This window comes from Ctenopharyngodon idella, chromosome 2, assembly GCF_019924925.1.
Source record: "Ctenopharyngodon idella isolate HZGC_01 chromosome 2, HZGC01, whole genome shotgun sequence".
Lineage (NCBI taxonomy): Eukaryota > Metazoa > Chordata > Actinopteri > Cypriniformes > Xenocyprididae > Ctenopharyngodon > Ctenopharyngodon idella.
This window is the reverse complement of record NC_067221.1, coordinates 6,549,444-6,565,973: the sequence shown is the minus strand read 5'-3', so window position 1 is coordinate 6,565,973 and position 16,530 is coordinate 6,549,444. Positions and strand designations below refer to the sequence as shown.

General features: G+C 38.8%; 1 protein-coding gene across 1 annotated transcript; it reads right to left on the bottom strand.

Moving 5' to 3' along the window:
* Nucleotides 1-8,066: 8,066 nt before the first annotated feature.
* Nucleotides 8,067-15,368, bottom strand: slitrk3b (SLIT and NTRK-like family, member 3b). The gene is made up of 2 exons (XM_051880752.1): nucleotides 12,494-15,368; nucleotides 8,067-11,446 (listed from the first exon to the last, which is right to left on the bottom strand). Exon 2 carries the CDS (start codon nucleotides 11,420-11,422, stop codon nucleotides 8,777-8,779), a length of 2,646 nt encoding a protein of 881 aa, XP_051736712.1. The 5' UTR covers nucleotides 11,423-11,446; nucleotides 12,494-15,368; the 3' UTR covers nucleotides 8,067-8,776.
* Nucleotides 15,369-16,530: the final 1,162 nt, after the last annotated feature.

Sequence of the window (16,530 nt, the reverse complement as noted above, 5' to 3'; positions counted from 1 at the left end):
AACAAGCTACAAGGTGAATCACAACATTACAACTTTGATTTGAAGCAAAAAAAGTTGGATAAAAAGACAAGGTACAAGACTGTATATTTAACATCTTAAAGGGGTCATGAACTGCATATCTTTTTTAAATTATGTTTCCTGAAGTCCACTTATAATGTTATCAAGATCCTAATTTAGAAGTAATAAGCTATTTTCTATCCTGTTTTTGAACCAAACTCTCTGTTTTGATGGGCGTGTCTCATTCAAGACTGGGAAGTAAACGCCCATTGCTATGATTGGGCAACAGTTTTGCATATTAAAATAATTTTCAGCGTCTGCACCATTACACGTTTGGAATTGTTTTGAAAACTTCCAATGTTCAAAAATATTGTTACATTGAAATATTTGCCAGCAATGTGAAAAATGTATACATGTTTACATATGCTTTATAAGTCTTGGTTGTGGCAAATAAAGGAAGTTTTATTCGCCCACATTCTTCACAACTTCCCATTCTTTTCTCCTCTTATCGCTAGTAAAGCAGTAAACACTTCTCTTCTGGCTCATCGACGGAAAATTACAACCAAAAGCTGCACAATGTGGTATCATATATTATATTCTGAGTTGTGTTGTGGTAAAAATAACAACAGGACAGTGTCAGTAGCTCACCGAGTGCAACCATTTGACGTCATCGACACAGAACGCACTGTGCACCTAAACAAAATGGCGCCGCCCATTGTCCAAATATGTCATGGAGTTTTTAAATAACGCAAGTCTTTCATGGGGTTTACATATTTCAGTAAGAGACATCATTTACTTTATATTAAGCCATACAAGTCTTAATAACAGGGGTTCCCTTTAAGTACTTGGAGTTATCACAGTTATAATTGACAAATGATAACTTACAGTGTTTTGTGTAAACGGAGTTATGAATAAATATGTACCATCATTTGTCACTCTTATAGGCTATTCATTGTTCATTATTTTTGATAAAGTGAAAATATAATGTCATTTGGAGTGTCGTGTTTTAAATAAAATGAAACGTGTTATAATGTCTTACTGGTGAGAAAACAGAAGATCTCACTTACGGAAGCTTTTATTCAGGATTACAGCGAATGTCTCGATCAAAACAACAAAAGAAGCGTTCTCTACGTGCTTTCTTCTGTATCCGACGCATTAACTCCATAAATGCCGAAGCAAAGGAAAGAACGGCAAATCACAACTATTCACAGTTTGACTGCAGCGCTGCAGTGTAAATAGTCAGTACTTATTAAACACACGTGGTAAAAACATTGTTACTCACACTAGTGTGTTGTGACATTGCTGTCAGATCTAATATAGTCTGCACTGCATCATCTTTTATTTTCATGCTGAAAAGCCTGTGCTGAAACGGCGTTTTGTTAAAAAATAAATCCGAAGTAAAATGAAGCAAACAAACAAACAGTGTCTTACTGATGCGATCTGGAACTTTGTTAAAATAAAGTTCATCCACTCTTTCTTAATGTTATGATCAAGGAAGGCGAAGCAAAGACTGTTTTTCCACAACTTGGCACTGCAAAACATCTTGTAATCCTCAGAGACATCTCTATCATTTTGTTGCTGGAGTAATCCTGTGTTTGTCTTGTATTTACTAGCCTACTACATGACATGGGCTAATCAGTGGGCGGGGCTAAAGAGGCAATGATGTAGAAGTAGGCGTTGATCTTCTGGCGGTCTTTCATCGCACTATACTGTCATAATGTGATAAAATCCAAAACGAGTTGTTCTGGCAGCTTGGTTTCGATAAAAAGCTGTTTTTGGACTAACAAGGAAATTTTGAGTTCTGTATTTTCTTAGTACCATGACCTGATGATGATCAAAAGATGAAAGAAAATTTGATTTCTCAATTCATGACCCCTTTAATGAGGGAAAGAACTACAGTCCCCATGACTGCTTGGTCTTCTGGCAAGATTTGATTTTCACAATCCTCTGATTAGTGGAGCTTTCTCTGCAGAATCATGGGTAATGTAGTTTTTCACCAGGGATTCCACTGTTGAACGCGATTTTTAAAAAAATAAGTTGAAATAATACAGGCTGATGGCTTCAACAAAAGCATTTACCCTCGATTAACAACCTCGTAGCTCACAGTAGGTCTGTCTTTAAAGGTTTGTAAGTTATCTTTCAAAAATCAATTCCCCTATATTTGTCGTCATCTATGTCGATGACGGCGCTATCACATCAAGGACTTCATACAGAATCTCTAACATAATTTTGCATCATAAGTGATTGAGTAGGACATGAAACATGTTGATAGGAGAGATTTATAAACAAAGAGCTTCCTTTGTCCATTTGAGCTTTTTTCTGCTTTATTTTTTCACCTGCTCCTATGTTTGTTTTCCATATTTAGTTCCCACCTGCCCAAAGCAGCTCACTCTGACACAAGCGTAAACACCTCGACTTCAGCATTTTAATATTAGTATAATAAAATCATCACTCCCTATGTGTGTGCATGTCTGTCTCTTTCTCCCTTTATATTGTATAAGATGAAAAAAGACGTTAGGAATTTGCTAGGTGAGAGATATTTCCAGGAAACATGCTGCTGGAAAAAAAACATGATCAGCAAAATTCTCCATTGAGAATGCCTAATTAAAAAATAAAGTGCAGTTTAAAAGCATACCAGTTCTCTAAAAGCCTCTTTTGTAATTTAGTGATTTCCCATAAACCCTTTGGCAGATATTTGACAGATAAAATGCACTGCTTTTTAAATGTTTAAATATAAAAATTCAAGACATTCAAATAAACAAATACCACATATAATTTGCTTTGTTTTTCTTTCGTCTCCCCATTGCACGCTGCTCAAGTTTTCTTAATGAAAACATGTAATTACTGAGACAGTGACTGCTGCTCTGTTAGATGCCGTGGGTCAGATCAATGCCCTCCCAGCCAAGACAAACACACAATTACACTGACAGATCTCCCATAAATGTCCAAGAACTACAACAGATGGTGGACTTAAGAGACAGTGCTGATTGCTGCATCACAGTGTACCAGATTCTAGATTCATCCTCAAATGCATAAAAACAGCTCCCACTGCAGGAAATAGCACACCGCAAAAGCTGCACAGCACAGCACAGAGCCTTGCAGAACGCTGCTGATACCTTCTCTATCCCTTGCACAAAAGAAATTCAGCACCATGGACAGGGAATAACCAGCTCACACTAACTATATCAGCACTCTATGCCATACAAAGAAATTGGCCATAAAAAGTCACTCGGCAGACACTAAAAACACAACTTTTCTACTTGCTGGCAGAGTTTAATTCCAGATGAAGAAAGAAAAGTAAAGGAGGAGAAACAAAAGATCTGGTTTGACAGCATCCTACTCTCTTTTCCCAAGACAAAGCTCTCGGCATGGTGTCAAAGCTGCTTCAAAGAGAGATTGAACCTCTACAGCATACAAAACACGAGCCTGTTCTTGCAACGGCTGTACATTTAGAGAAGTTTGCGGTGTGAGGTAATATTTTCTTATCATTTCCTATACTAGCAACCACAATCTATCATTCAGTCAGGGTTTCTGAGCTGATCTGACAGTCAGGTCGATGTGAGTCACGGAGTGAGATGGGAATGGGGGGGAAATTATACTGTAGTGTTGTAAAGTATAAGAAAAGTACACTGAAAACAAACTAAATAGGGATGCCCCAAAAGATTACAATTCTGACCGATAATGATGAGTCGAAAAATATTTTTTAATATTAACCAATAATGGTGATATTCATATTAAATTTTATTACTAATGTAACACTAAAATAATTTCAAATGCTACAAGTGAATTTAGGCATCACTGCATCATAATGTACAGTATGAAAAATAAATTTTCATTTTGAAATTACAAAAAATAATCCATTTAACAGTGATGTTAAATTATTAGTTTTTTTAAAGATTAACTTTAACCATTGCCATCATCTGACACTCACTTAATATAAAATGAAAAAAGGGAAATGACAATTAAATATTCAATATCCGATATTCATTGATCCTAGAAAATTAATGAAACGGCCGATAACCAGTATGGTACAGAATATATTTTGCATTCCTACTAAAAAATGTGCTTGAGTTATTTTACATCACTGAATAAACCTAAATACACCAAAAAATAATTAATAATAATTGCTGGTTACCATTTTTACAGTGTATTACAGTATAATATAGTATAGTATACTGAAAAAAAAAAAAAGAGTTTTGCTGCTTGTTCAAATTACTTAATTAAAATGAGCTTAAGCAACACATTGGATGAATGAATCATGAATCAATGAACCTCACAAAATTCATTTTGAGACTACTTAATTGGGTCACTTAAAAATTACTTAATTTCATCATGTTGAAGTTACATTAACAAATTATATTTGTGTAACTTAATTGATTCATGTGGGACCGATGTACACTATTAAATCATGTACATTCAACACACCTTTTTTCAGTGTATAGTATAGTATTTTATAGTGATCACTAGGGATTAAATTGGTTAAAAAAATAGGTGACCTGTGTAAAATCTTATATAATGACTTGTGGCGTTTTAATTTTAAACTACATGTGTGGTTTCTAAAGAACATTTCTATTTTCTCGCTCCGTCTCTACCTGTCCCTTTCAGGCACATTATTCTTATTCTCCTTCTCTCTCAAAAAAGCAAGTTCAATATATTGAAAGGTTAAAGCACAAACCACATGCAGCAAATATCACCAAAACAATTCTGCAGCAATAATGGTCTATATACAATAAGTAAAATTTGCTTATTTTTTCTTTTGCAAGTTTTTGCATGCAGATTTTTTAAAGTAAATTTCACATATTGAATTAAGTAAAATCTACTTAACTAAGTTAAAGGGTTAGTTCACCCAATAATGAAAATTCAGTCATTAATTACTCACCCTCATGTCGTTCTTACACCCGTAAGACCTTCGTTCATCTTCAGAACACAAATTAAGATATTTTTGATAAAATCCAATGGCTCAATGAGGCCTTCATTGCCAGCAATTAACACTTTCAATGCCCAGAAAGGTACTAAAAATGTATTTAAAACAGTTCATGTGACTATAGTAGTTCAACCTTAATGTTATGAAAAATACTTTTTGTGCGCCAAAAAAACAAAATAACAACTTTATTCAACAATATCTAGTGATGGGAGATTTCAAAGCACTGCTTCATGAAGCTTCGAAGCTTTACGAATCTTTTGTTTCAATTCAGTGGTTCGGAGCGCATATCAAACTGCCAAAGTCACGTGAACCATTGAAATTTTGAAAAGTTTCGAAACACTTATGACGTAACGAAGCCTCGTTTACTGAAATCACGTGACTTTGGCAGTTTGATACACGCTCCAAACCACTGATTTGAAACAAAAGATTCGTAAAGCTTCGAAGCTTCATGAAGCAGTGTTTTGAAATCGTCCATCACTAGATATTGTTGAATAAAGTCGTTATTTTGTTTTGTTTTTTTTGACGCACAATTCTCGTCGCTTCATAACATTAAGGTTGAACCACTGTAGTCACATGAACTGTTTTAAATATGTCTTTAGAAGCTTTCTGGGCATCTGAAAGTGTTAATTATCTTGATGTCAATAAAGGCCTCACTTACGGATTTGGAACGACATGAGGGTGAACAAACCCTTTAAGTAAAATTAACAAAAAAAAAAAAAGTAACTTTACCTTGGCCAGTTAAAGTTTGAGTAATTTCTACTTAGTTGTAGTTTACTTTGCAATACTCTGTTTCAAGTAATTTTTACTCAAACAATATAACACTGAATTGAACCGTGCTTTTAAAGTGTATGCTTTACTTAAAACATGTAAGTAAATAATACAGTAGATATTGCGTAGATAACATATCTACATAATAGAAGCAATGTGGTACCCACCCGAACACAGAGATCTCAATACTTGGTACACAATACAAAACATTTTGAGTATGAATGTGTCATTTTGAGTAGAAAATGAACTCCAGATGTCACAAACAGCAAGTTACTAAACCTGACAAGAAAAGCAACGATAAATACAGCTGGAAAACAGCAAAAAATCAACCTTATTAATTATTCATTCCCTAGTGCATGATGGGAACACCAGCATCAGAAAGTTGAGTAGGTACTTATTTTATAACATTGATATTCACGCTTTAATTTCTACAAGCTTAAATTGAGCACTAATATAGAATTTACTTTGTTAAACTAACTTATTCAGGAAGAAATTGGATTTGTTTTTCTGTAGAATTTACTTCACCACAGAATCACTTTTATCAGTGAGAAAGGCATTCGCTGAGGCTTTTCAGAACAATAACATGCCTACTTCTTGTCAACGAGAAACACATCTATATGCAAGCCAGTGCAAACTTTTTCATATTTTTCTGCTCGGTGACAAATTTTGAGAAAGAACAGCATTGACGACAGCAGAACACTTGAACCATGTCCAAGCTGTCCAGCTTTTCAACTAAGTAAAATGACAACTGCCTGCACTATGGTGTCCCTGAATTTCCCAAGGGGCAAGGGTTTTGACGGCATGTCTGAGCAGACGCATTACAGGCGTGACAGCCAGAGGAAAAGGCCACAGTCTCTGGTAAAAATGCAAATGTCAGAGAGCAACGGCACACACCGTTTGCTGACTAATTGCATCCCATTGAAAATTCCGCAGGTACTTTGTGGCTCATTTACGTGTTGGGAACACATTATCCGTGGTGCGGCGCATTACATTTTCACATTCATCGCCATATGTCGTGTTCAGAATTCATAATAACTGTGTTTTGTTAAATGGCTGTTCCGAGAGCATTTTTCAGAAGTAATTATTAACCTCATAATCATGCCACTTTATGTTAGGAGCATTCCCATAAAAATAGTCGCACAATACTATCAAAGAAAGTAACTGCTGGTTATTTAGATCCTGTCAACCATTAAACATAAGCTATCATTTCACATTTGCCCACTTCTCTCTGTTCATGGTCTCTTGGTTAAATGCCACTTTGTCTTGGCGAGGCACATGAGCACTATGTAGCAGAGCAGCTGACTGCCCCTGCGATCGCATTCACTGCATACAGGATCAGTTGGCCAGGCCGTCTGTGGGATTGGGTGGCAGAGGCGTATAATGAGGGTTACTGGAGTGGCATTAAGAGGATTATCTCTCCTCATACTTTGGACAAAAGCTTTGCGAATTATCACAGAGGAAAGGTGGTTAGGAAGCTGCTCTCTTTGACAAGCAGGTCTGTATGCCAGAAGCAGAAATGCCGTTATAAACATCCAACTGTGTAAATGATGGATGGCCTGTGAGGGATGGAATCTGCCAAGTACAACATTAGCAAAAATAAACAGGGGCGGCGCGATAAGAGCCGATCCGGGGCTCTGACGTTACCCTCCTTTCACATGCGTGTCCTTGGACTTTCAGACCAATTTCAAGAGAAGCTGGACCGATAGCAAAACCCTTTATTTGAGCAAACACTTCAGACACTTAAATGTAGCTCTTTGAGTTTAGTTGGCTCCAAGTGGAGGTTTGTAATTGCATTTCATGCAATGAGATATGAAATTATGAAAGAGGATTGTGCAGATGAGGAATTAAATATAACAAATGTCAAATGGCGGGATGATAGAACTTCGATATTCATAAATACTCAGCTTCATCTCTTTCCAGGTTTGGCTTTATTCAAGGCTTTTACTGTATGATGCCGAAAAGGGAATTTTTCTCCCTTACGCAATGCTGCGTAACTAGGTTAAGCCAGCTTATGCATGGTGAATAGGTGTATCTAACTGATGCCCTCCCATGGACACTCAGGGGACTGGAGACTGCAGAGGATGCTATAAGAATGCTGCACATTATTCTCTGCTTCCTCTCCTCCAGGTATGTGGGTGACCTGACAGAGTCTTTCGCAAATTGACTGTGTCAATATCATGCAATCTCTGACGAATTTCACGCTGTTTTTTACTAGTTTCCAGCATACGAGGTCTTGTTTGAAACACTTTGTTCTTTGGAATCTCTTTTGAAGCATACTAAAAGCACGTGGATGTGTGTGTGTGTATGTGTGCATGCTATGCAGAGGCCAAAATCTGCATGTTTGCTACTCAAAATGGTACAGTTTGCAGAACTTGGCTTAGTTTAGCACCCTTTATTGAATTCATGGGTTTTCTTTTTTCAAGGAAGGCTAAACCAGAGGCATAATCATTATACACTGATTTAACATGATGTCTTACAATAATAATTGCAACACTGAAATCTAAGAATAAATATATGCACAGATCTGTCTTTGCCTTTGTGAGAAGGTACGTCCGTAGACATGATCAATAGTTCCCAATCTTTTACATGTTTTGACCTTACCTTGGTCCATAAAACCATTCATTAAGTCCAGATAAAGACAATCTACTCAATTTGAAAATACAGATTCAACAAAGCACTTGACAGTTATACAATAACTGCAGTATCTCTATTGCTGATAGACAATTTTCAGTTAAATAAAAAATATCTCCGAAGTTTTTGATGCAAACGAGTTAAAAGCCAAGACCGCACGCCCTGCATTCATACGTATAATTTGCTTCACGTTTACCAACATTGCAAAGTCTGGAAACCGCAGTTGATCCTTTTCCTTCCAGTGTAAATCTATGTATTTTAGATAAATAAAACTGTGATACAAAAATACTCATTTACAACATTGCTGGCTGCTCTTATGAAGGCACTTTAAAAAATCTGAACAAGGGATTTCCTCCAGAGCAACTTGAGGGAAAACCGTACCATCTTACATTGCGCGAATTCTTTTTCCATCTTACCATTTTCATTTTGGATGTGCAGTCTTATATCTGACATGTCTTAGAATTGATATGACCTCTCCAACATATCAATGTAATCCATCTTTGTTTTGAGTCTAGCCCTCAGCTCAGGATAATCACTTTGGGTTTGATTAGGACATCCTGTCCTTGTCCCTGTGGTGGTTGTGATCGTTTGCTTTTGTCTGGCATCCTGTTTGGCGTGTGGATACTCTGAGGGAGGGTGCGTGTGTCTGTCAGGCAGGTTGCTAAACTGGGGAGTTGTGCCAAAAAGACTGTCCACTAATCCCACCTTGGGCGTGGGACCTTGGCTATCAATGACAGTCGGACAGAGTATTCCGTTTTCATGAAAGCCGGCAATGTCACCACACGGTGCGCCGACGCTGACGATAGTGTTAATGGGGGAGCTGGAGATGGCCATGGTCCACTCCTTTTCCTTCTCCACCAGCGTTCTGTAATGCGAACCGCTCTCTTTTGTCTCTGAGAATGGATGCTTCTGCCCTGACTCCTCCTGTCCGCTTTTGTAAACGGGGTTGCTGCACATGTGCGAGGAGGGAGCACCGATGCTATCGTACACGTGATTGGAAGGAGGAGTTTCTGGTAAGGTCGGTGGCTGTTCTGTGAATATTCCACATTCCATCTGAATGCCTGCCAGGCCCACTTCCCCTTGCTTCCTAAAGGGAAGCTTTTCACGCTTTTTAAGAGCATATGCGCAAAGAGCTGCAGCAGCAAAGAAAGCAGACACAAACAGAACCAGCAGGCTGAGGATGAGAACAGAGAGGGGTATGGCACCTTTCGGCGGGTGCGGTCCCACCTCGGGATATGTAGTGATAAGCCCATCTGATTCGGCAGGAGACAGTGAGGACTGTCTGAGCTCAGGGCAAATCACCTCAGAATTCAGAGAGCGTAAATCTTTTCCTGAGACCAGCTCGGGGGTCTTACACACCACTTCTCCGACTATGACCACTAAGCTCAGCGTGTCCAGCCACTCTTTGAGAGGGATGATGTCGCAGGAGCAGTCCCAGGGGTTCTGATTCAGGTCGATCTGGACGACAGCATGCAGGTGTTCTAGAACACCGCTGACTGGTAGGCAATGAAAGTAGTTGTTCCGCAGGTTCAAGCGTGTCAGCGAGGTACCTGCGAATGCTCCCACGGGCAACGTTCGCAAGAGGTTGTTGTTGAGAAAGACTAGCTGCAGGGAGGGCATTAAACTGAAGGCAGCCGGCTGGATTTCTCGTATCTCATTGTACTCGAAATACAAATACTCAAGGCTGTGCAAACCGTGGAACATATCAAGAGTTAACTTCACAATACTATTACCGTTCAGGTAAAGGCTTCTCAAATTAGGGAGATTAACAAAAGCCCCCTCTTGAACGTAAAATATCTGATTGTTTCCCAAGTGCAATAAATCAAGACTGGAGAAATTCCAAAAATCGGACTTGTATATTCTCTGAATGAGATTTCCACTCAAGTAAAGCTTCTTGGCGTTCAAGGGTCGAGGCATCAACTCGGAAATGTTCCGAAATCCATTTTCCTTACAGTTGACTGTCAAACCAAGGTCATTAATATGCAAGTTACATGTACATCCAATGGGGCAAATGATAGGTATAGGCGGCCTTGTCTGGTATCCGGCTACAGGCGGCTGATTAGGGAACACACTGCGTGGTGTTGGTGGTGTCTTTGAGGGCCTGGGTCTTTTTGTTGGCTTTGGAGGTCTTTCTCTTTGTTCCACGGAGGAGACAGTGTTTTGATTGGGGGAGACTATAGATGACGGCTTTGTAGGCCTCGCCCTCCCTGTGTAGAATGGTAAGTGTAGGACGGCTAGAATTGACTCAATCTCTGCTTCATTTAATAAGGGACAAAGCTCGCCGCGTTTGATCTCTCTGAGGTCCTTTCCGTGGAGGTGGAAAGGGTACTCGCACGTGATCTCGCCAACAACCGCAGTGTACGGAATCCGCTCCAACCAGGCCTTGAGCTGGATGATATCGCAGACACAGTTCCAAGGGTTCTCCTCCAACTGGATCTCCATAAGACTGCGACCGATATATTCCAAAATCCCTTTGTAAGCCAACGTCTTTAGTCGATTGCCTCTCAAGTCAAGGTGCGTCAGAGAGACAGATCTGAAAAGAAACGCCGGCAGCATGGGTATTAAATTGTCATTAAGAATGAGCACTCTGAGTTTGTGGAGATTTCGAAACGCCCCACTGTCTATTCTCTTGATAACATTATAGTCTGCCTGAAGGTATTCTAAACTCTCCAGTCCGAGAAATGTGTCATTCCGGAACACTTCCAGCTTGTTTTCGTGAAGGTACAACCTCTTCAGGGAGCTCAAACCATTGAAAGCCCCAACATGGATGTCCTGCAGGGCATTATTGCCCAGATTAATGGCCACTGCATTGTTCAAGTGCAAAAAGCTGTTGAAGTATAGCTTCCGTAAAGAGTTTTTCTGCAGGTAGAGCTTGAATGGTCTAAGCCATGACTGTGAGACTTGGCTAATATTTGTAAATCCTTTGCTGTCACAATGAACGTGAAACAGGCCTTCCTTCACTTCGCAGTAGCAGGGCTCAAAGCAAGGCTCGTCTATTTCTTCTGAATCATCAAGTAGAGGGATAGGTGTCGTCCATCCAAGTGCAATTGTGCTTAGCAGTGTAACCCACAACATGCTTTCACCAAATGCAGGCAAGTGCATAGCCTCAAGAGCTCCTTCACTGCACTGAAAAAAATACAACAGTTTTAGTGGCGTGAATACAGAGAGGATGATGAACAACTGCTCAATCCAAATGATGTTGACTTTTGAGAAGTTAGTCGTGATATGACTGAAGAATAGGGGAGGCTGTCATCTATACTGTATGACGGAGCAGAATGCAGCTTAGCTGCTTTGACTGCAGTTTTTTTTTTTTTTTACTGCAAACAATATAGTCGAATAAAGGCTTCAATTATCAATGTCAGCAAATGCACCAGAGCTTAATGCCTACTTAAAAGTATGCCTGCTGCATTTACTATAGTGATATTGAGAAGATGCAAAATGTGACATAATCCATTTAAAGGCATAATGCTTCTCTAGAGGTTTCGCTTTAGTTTCTAAATCAGCTAATGACTCTGGAATATCAATTTGACCTCCATGGAAAATATTACTTTCTCCCCTCCTCCATGAGCACCTATTAGCTAATGTGCACAGCAGGGCACTTAGGAATGTGATGTTAATAAGACCTAGGTTCTATTGATTGCTGAAGGGGTATGTGCATACAGGTCATTGAAATAATGTAGCTTCCTCACTAATGCATGCAAAGCATATTATTGCAAAACAAAATCTTTAGGGTAACAGAATAAAAAATGTTCTTGCGGTTGCAGTACTTTTAGGTAAAGTATGATAACAAAAATAATATTCCATGTAAACAAGACAAAATAAATATTTTTAAGACAAAGTTAAACTGATATCCAGCCTAGATAATCACATTGCTCTCTCGACAGAACAGAGCCAAAGATCTGATCCAGCTTTGAACTGAGTATGCAATACAGACATAAGGAAACCATTCAAGCACTGCATGAAAAAGCTGAACTTATGGAAGCTAAAGGCAATGTAATGTTCATTAGCTTACCAAGAGCGATTCATACGCTGTCAGATACATAATTAACACGTAATGATAATCCAATGCGCTAAAATGCAATCTATTAGCATTCCCCTTTGTCTGGCTTTACCACCGCCCGCGTCCGGATCCATATCACAGGCATTAACTGAGAAGAAATGTGCGCTACTCACTCAGGTTGCTGCAGTGGAATTAAAAGAGCAGAAGATTGACCACTTTAAATAATGCTGCTTCTTGCCATGTCACCACCGTTGAACCGCTTCTTCTTCTTCTTCTTCTTCTTCTTCTCTCCGCTCTCGTGTTGGAGGCAAATAGGAGAGCCGAAGACGTGACAGGACTGCAATGTCTCAGAAAGGTTTGCTTTAGGATGCAGGTCCGCTCCCCTGACGAGCGCTCAACAGTAAGACAGCGAAGGCTGCAGTTCAGCACCACTGTGAGGACTGATGATGAGCGAGATCTTAGTACATGTCGGTTGGAAACAGTTACAGAAACTAAAACCGGTTCAAGTAGGCTATGCAAGTTGGCATTGAAATAAAATCACAGGATGGCGCTGCCTCGGACTTCGCTTTGCAAGTAAAATATATTGCACCGAGCGCGCGCCCGCCCGCCCGCAGCCCTGCTATGAAACGCTCCAAATATGCGCGAGATGATGAGAATAACATGAACGCAGCATTCGGCGCGCGACACACCGTTTAACTTGGCTTTTTAACGCGCTTTAATGTGTTACACTCGCTCCCATTCGACATATTTCTTCAGATTTGCATTGATTTACGAGAGAAAGTAGTTGAGTTTGCTATATGTAACGCTGGTTAGCTATTTACTTTACTCGTATTAGCCTATTAAATAATACTGCAACTGTTCCCAGAGCGCTATGACTTCTTCGGTTAACTTATTCATCATCCTTCATTGTATAGGGCTCTAACAATTTAATGAAACCTTAATTTGGTTGCCATGGAAACATAGTGCCATCTGCTATTGCACAACAATGTGGTGCTTCATACATGGGCATGTTGCTTATTTTGGAACTGAGAATGAACAATGTTGACTTGATGCCCACTTTTGCTGATTTCTCATATGGCTGATTAATTATCTTATAAATCACCAGTTAATTACTTCATAATGAGTTTGTCGTTTGACAGTGATATGCATTTGGTTTATCGTGGAATATACCAGCCTGCAAGCTTCACTTACTATGTAGGCTATTAAAACCAAAGCAAACTGCTACACTTCTCATATATCCAGAGTAATATTCTGAACACATAGGCATATCGACTTTAGTTTTCCCTTTATTGTGAATTTCCCACAGGTAACAGAGAATCTAAGCTAAAGCTAGTTAATACTCTGTCTCAGCAGCTCTCTGTGCCTTTGAGCATTAAAGCATTTTCCTGAAGATCCTTAAGAAGAAAAAAAAAATCTTTAATGCCGTCACACAGATCAGGGCTGCAGATCTGAACATGTTCCAGTGAATTAGCTTGCGACAGCAGCTTCCCTTTTCTTCTAAAGCCTGTTAAAGGTGATTAAAGCAGTGTTTCTCCGTCACATTGCTGCAAGAGTATTTACCAAAACGCTTTGAAGAGAAAAACATAAAAACAAATGATTAGGAGTTGTGGGGTTTGAATTATGATTTATATTCGCTATTAAAGGTATGGGCAGCCATCACACGGTGGTGAGGAAGAGGACCCAGTGATTGACAGGACAGTAATGGGGTCCAGAAACCCAACCGCCTCTGAAAACTAATGCCAGATTCTGACCGCCTTCAACAAAAGAAAACAATTCAATCTCCATTCCATAATATTATAATAGCCATGTCATGCTTTCCACACACTGATCAATTTAAGCAAGTAATTGTATGCAATTAATATAATTACAAAAGATTAGCTTTGTTTGAAGAATGATTGTATTAAGGATTTACATGATTTTAACCACCTTTGACTAATTAACAAATCATTTAAAGCACTCTCATTTAATTATAAACCCCCCTCACATGAAACCAACAAAGACTGTTTGACAAAACCGTCTCAATTTGCAACTGAAGAGACACGGGCGTAATTTTTCCGGGGGAAAAATAAAACACGAGATGTAATCTGGTGGTCCGGCCATTTGAAGCTCATTTAGCCTGAAGCTGGTCATTAATTATCCAGCTTTAGAAAACAGAAGATGAAGGGCGTAGCTGACACTGAGGTGCTGGAGAGGGAGCTATCTGGATCCACAGGTGCTTTAACCTTTTAGTGAGGCGCTCCTCATGGATACAACACAGAGCAATGACCCCTCTCCTCACACCTCCACCAAGGACGGCCGGCCATAACCAGTGTTAAGCTAATTAAACTACCCTCCCATTTTAATTAGGATATAAATCAGTTTCCATGGGAACCTGTCCTTTGGAGTCCCCATGCAAACCCCTGATGGATTAAGTGCAGTGGATGAAGGGTGCTATTTTAGAAGCCCTTTTAATTCATGCAGGAGAATGACAATGTCCGTACAGACGGGTACTAACATATAAATGCTAAAAATATGCATTTCATTTTTTTTTTCATTGTTTTTAGGTTACAATATAAATGGCTGATTGTTGTAATATAAATATTTATATTTTTTATTGCATACTAAAATTTACAAAACAATCAGCCTAGCAACAAGACGAACACTGCAGCAAAATTACAGTATGTTAGTACTGAATTGCTCAATACAGAATTGCCATGGACGACGGCAAATAGTAGGAAATATCTGACCACTGAATGCCGCGATCGACCAATCAGAATCTTTTGTTAAATCTTTTCTTAAAGGGATTAAAATTCTGTCATCATTTACTCACCCTCAAGTTGTTCTGAAACTGTATAAATTTCTTTGTTCTGCTGAACACAAAAGAAGACATTTTGAAGAATGTTCGTAACCAAACAGTTGTGGGGCACCAATGACTTCCACAGTATGGGAAAAAAAATTAAGGGTGAGTAAATGATGACAAAATTTAAATTTTTTGGTGAACTGTCCCTTTAAGACCATTCTAGATCATTCATGGGTGACTATATAGCTTAAAGGGTTAGTTCACCCAAAAAATGAAAATTCTGTCATTATTTACTCACCCTCATGTTGTTCCACACCCATAAGACCTTCGTTTATCTTTGGAAACACAAATTAAGATATTTTTGATGAAATCACAGAGCTTTCGATAGGCTGCAATGTTATTACCACATTCAAGGCCCAGAAAGGTAGTAAAGACATCATTAAAACAGTCAACGTGACTGCAGTGGTTCAACTTCAGTGTTATAAAGTGACAGGAATACTTTCTGTGCGCAAAAAAAACAAAATAATGGCTTTTTTCAACAATTTCTGCTTTTCCATGACTGAGCTGGCGTTCTGATGTAGAACCCGGAAGTGCTGCACTGTGTTGACTATGTCAACTGCATAGGAGACTGACACAGAAGAGAAGAAATTTTTGAATAAAGTGGTTATTTTTGTTTGTTTTTTGCACACAAAAAGTATTCTCGTCACTTCATAACATTAAGGTTGAACCACTGCAGTCACGTCGACTATTTTAACGATGTCTTTACTACCTTTCTGGGCCTTGAAAGTGGTAATAATGTTGGATTTCATCAAACATATCGTCATTTGTGTTCTGAAGATGAACAAAGGTCTTACGGGTGTGGAACGACATGAGGGTGAGTAATGACAGAATTTTCATTTTTGGGTGAACTAACCCTTTAATCATTATCATTATGTTCGTCCATTAAAAATCAGCATTAAGTTCTAATATGGAATGGCACTTATAGAGCCATTTAGATCATATTTTAAAATCAACGTTGATGACAGATTGTTGGAAACTGTTCTATTTTACCTGTATTCACCCTAAATGTTGCACTATTAATTTTGTGTCATATTATTCATTTTGAACGGGCTCAAAATTTATTTTGCTTGGGGCATGATTTTATTATCCTTAACATAAATAAATGTTTCCACAAGGGCTTTTTCAGTGTCTTATTTGTTTGTCGGTCTGAGTGTTTTTCTGGCCCAGCATTTCCTTGACAAAGTATCTTGTTAAAAAATGAAACACACCGGACCCAAACTCAAAATGTTGCGACACAGCGTTTCACAAAACAGGAGGAGTGCTCCAAGGGAAATCACCTCTTATCATGTGAAGCATCATACTTGAAATGCTAAAAGATCACATCAAAGCAGAAATAATAAATGAAGTAGAAAAAAAATGCCATGACGAGAG

Bases quoted from the DNA above. Each gene is read 5' to 3' on its own strand.
- slitrk3b (XM_051880752.1), bottom strand. From the start codon at position 11,422: ATGCACTTGCCTGCATTTGGTGAAAGCATGTTGTGGGTTACACTGCTA.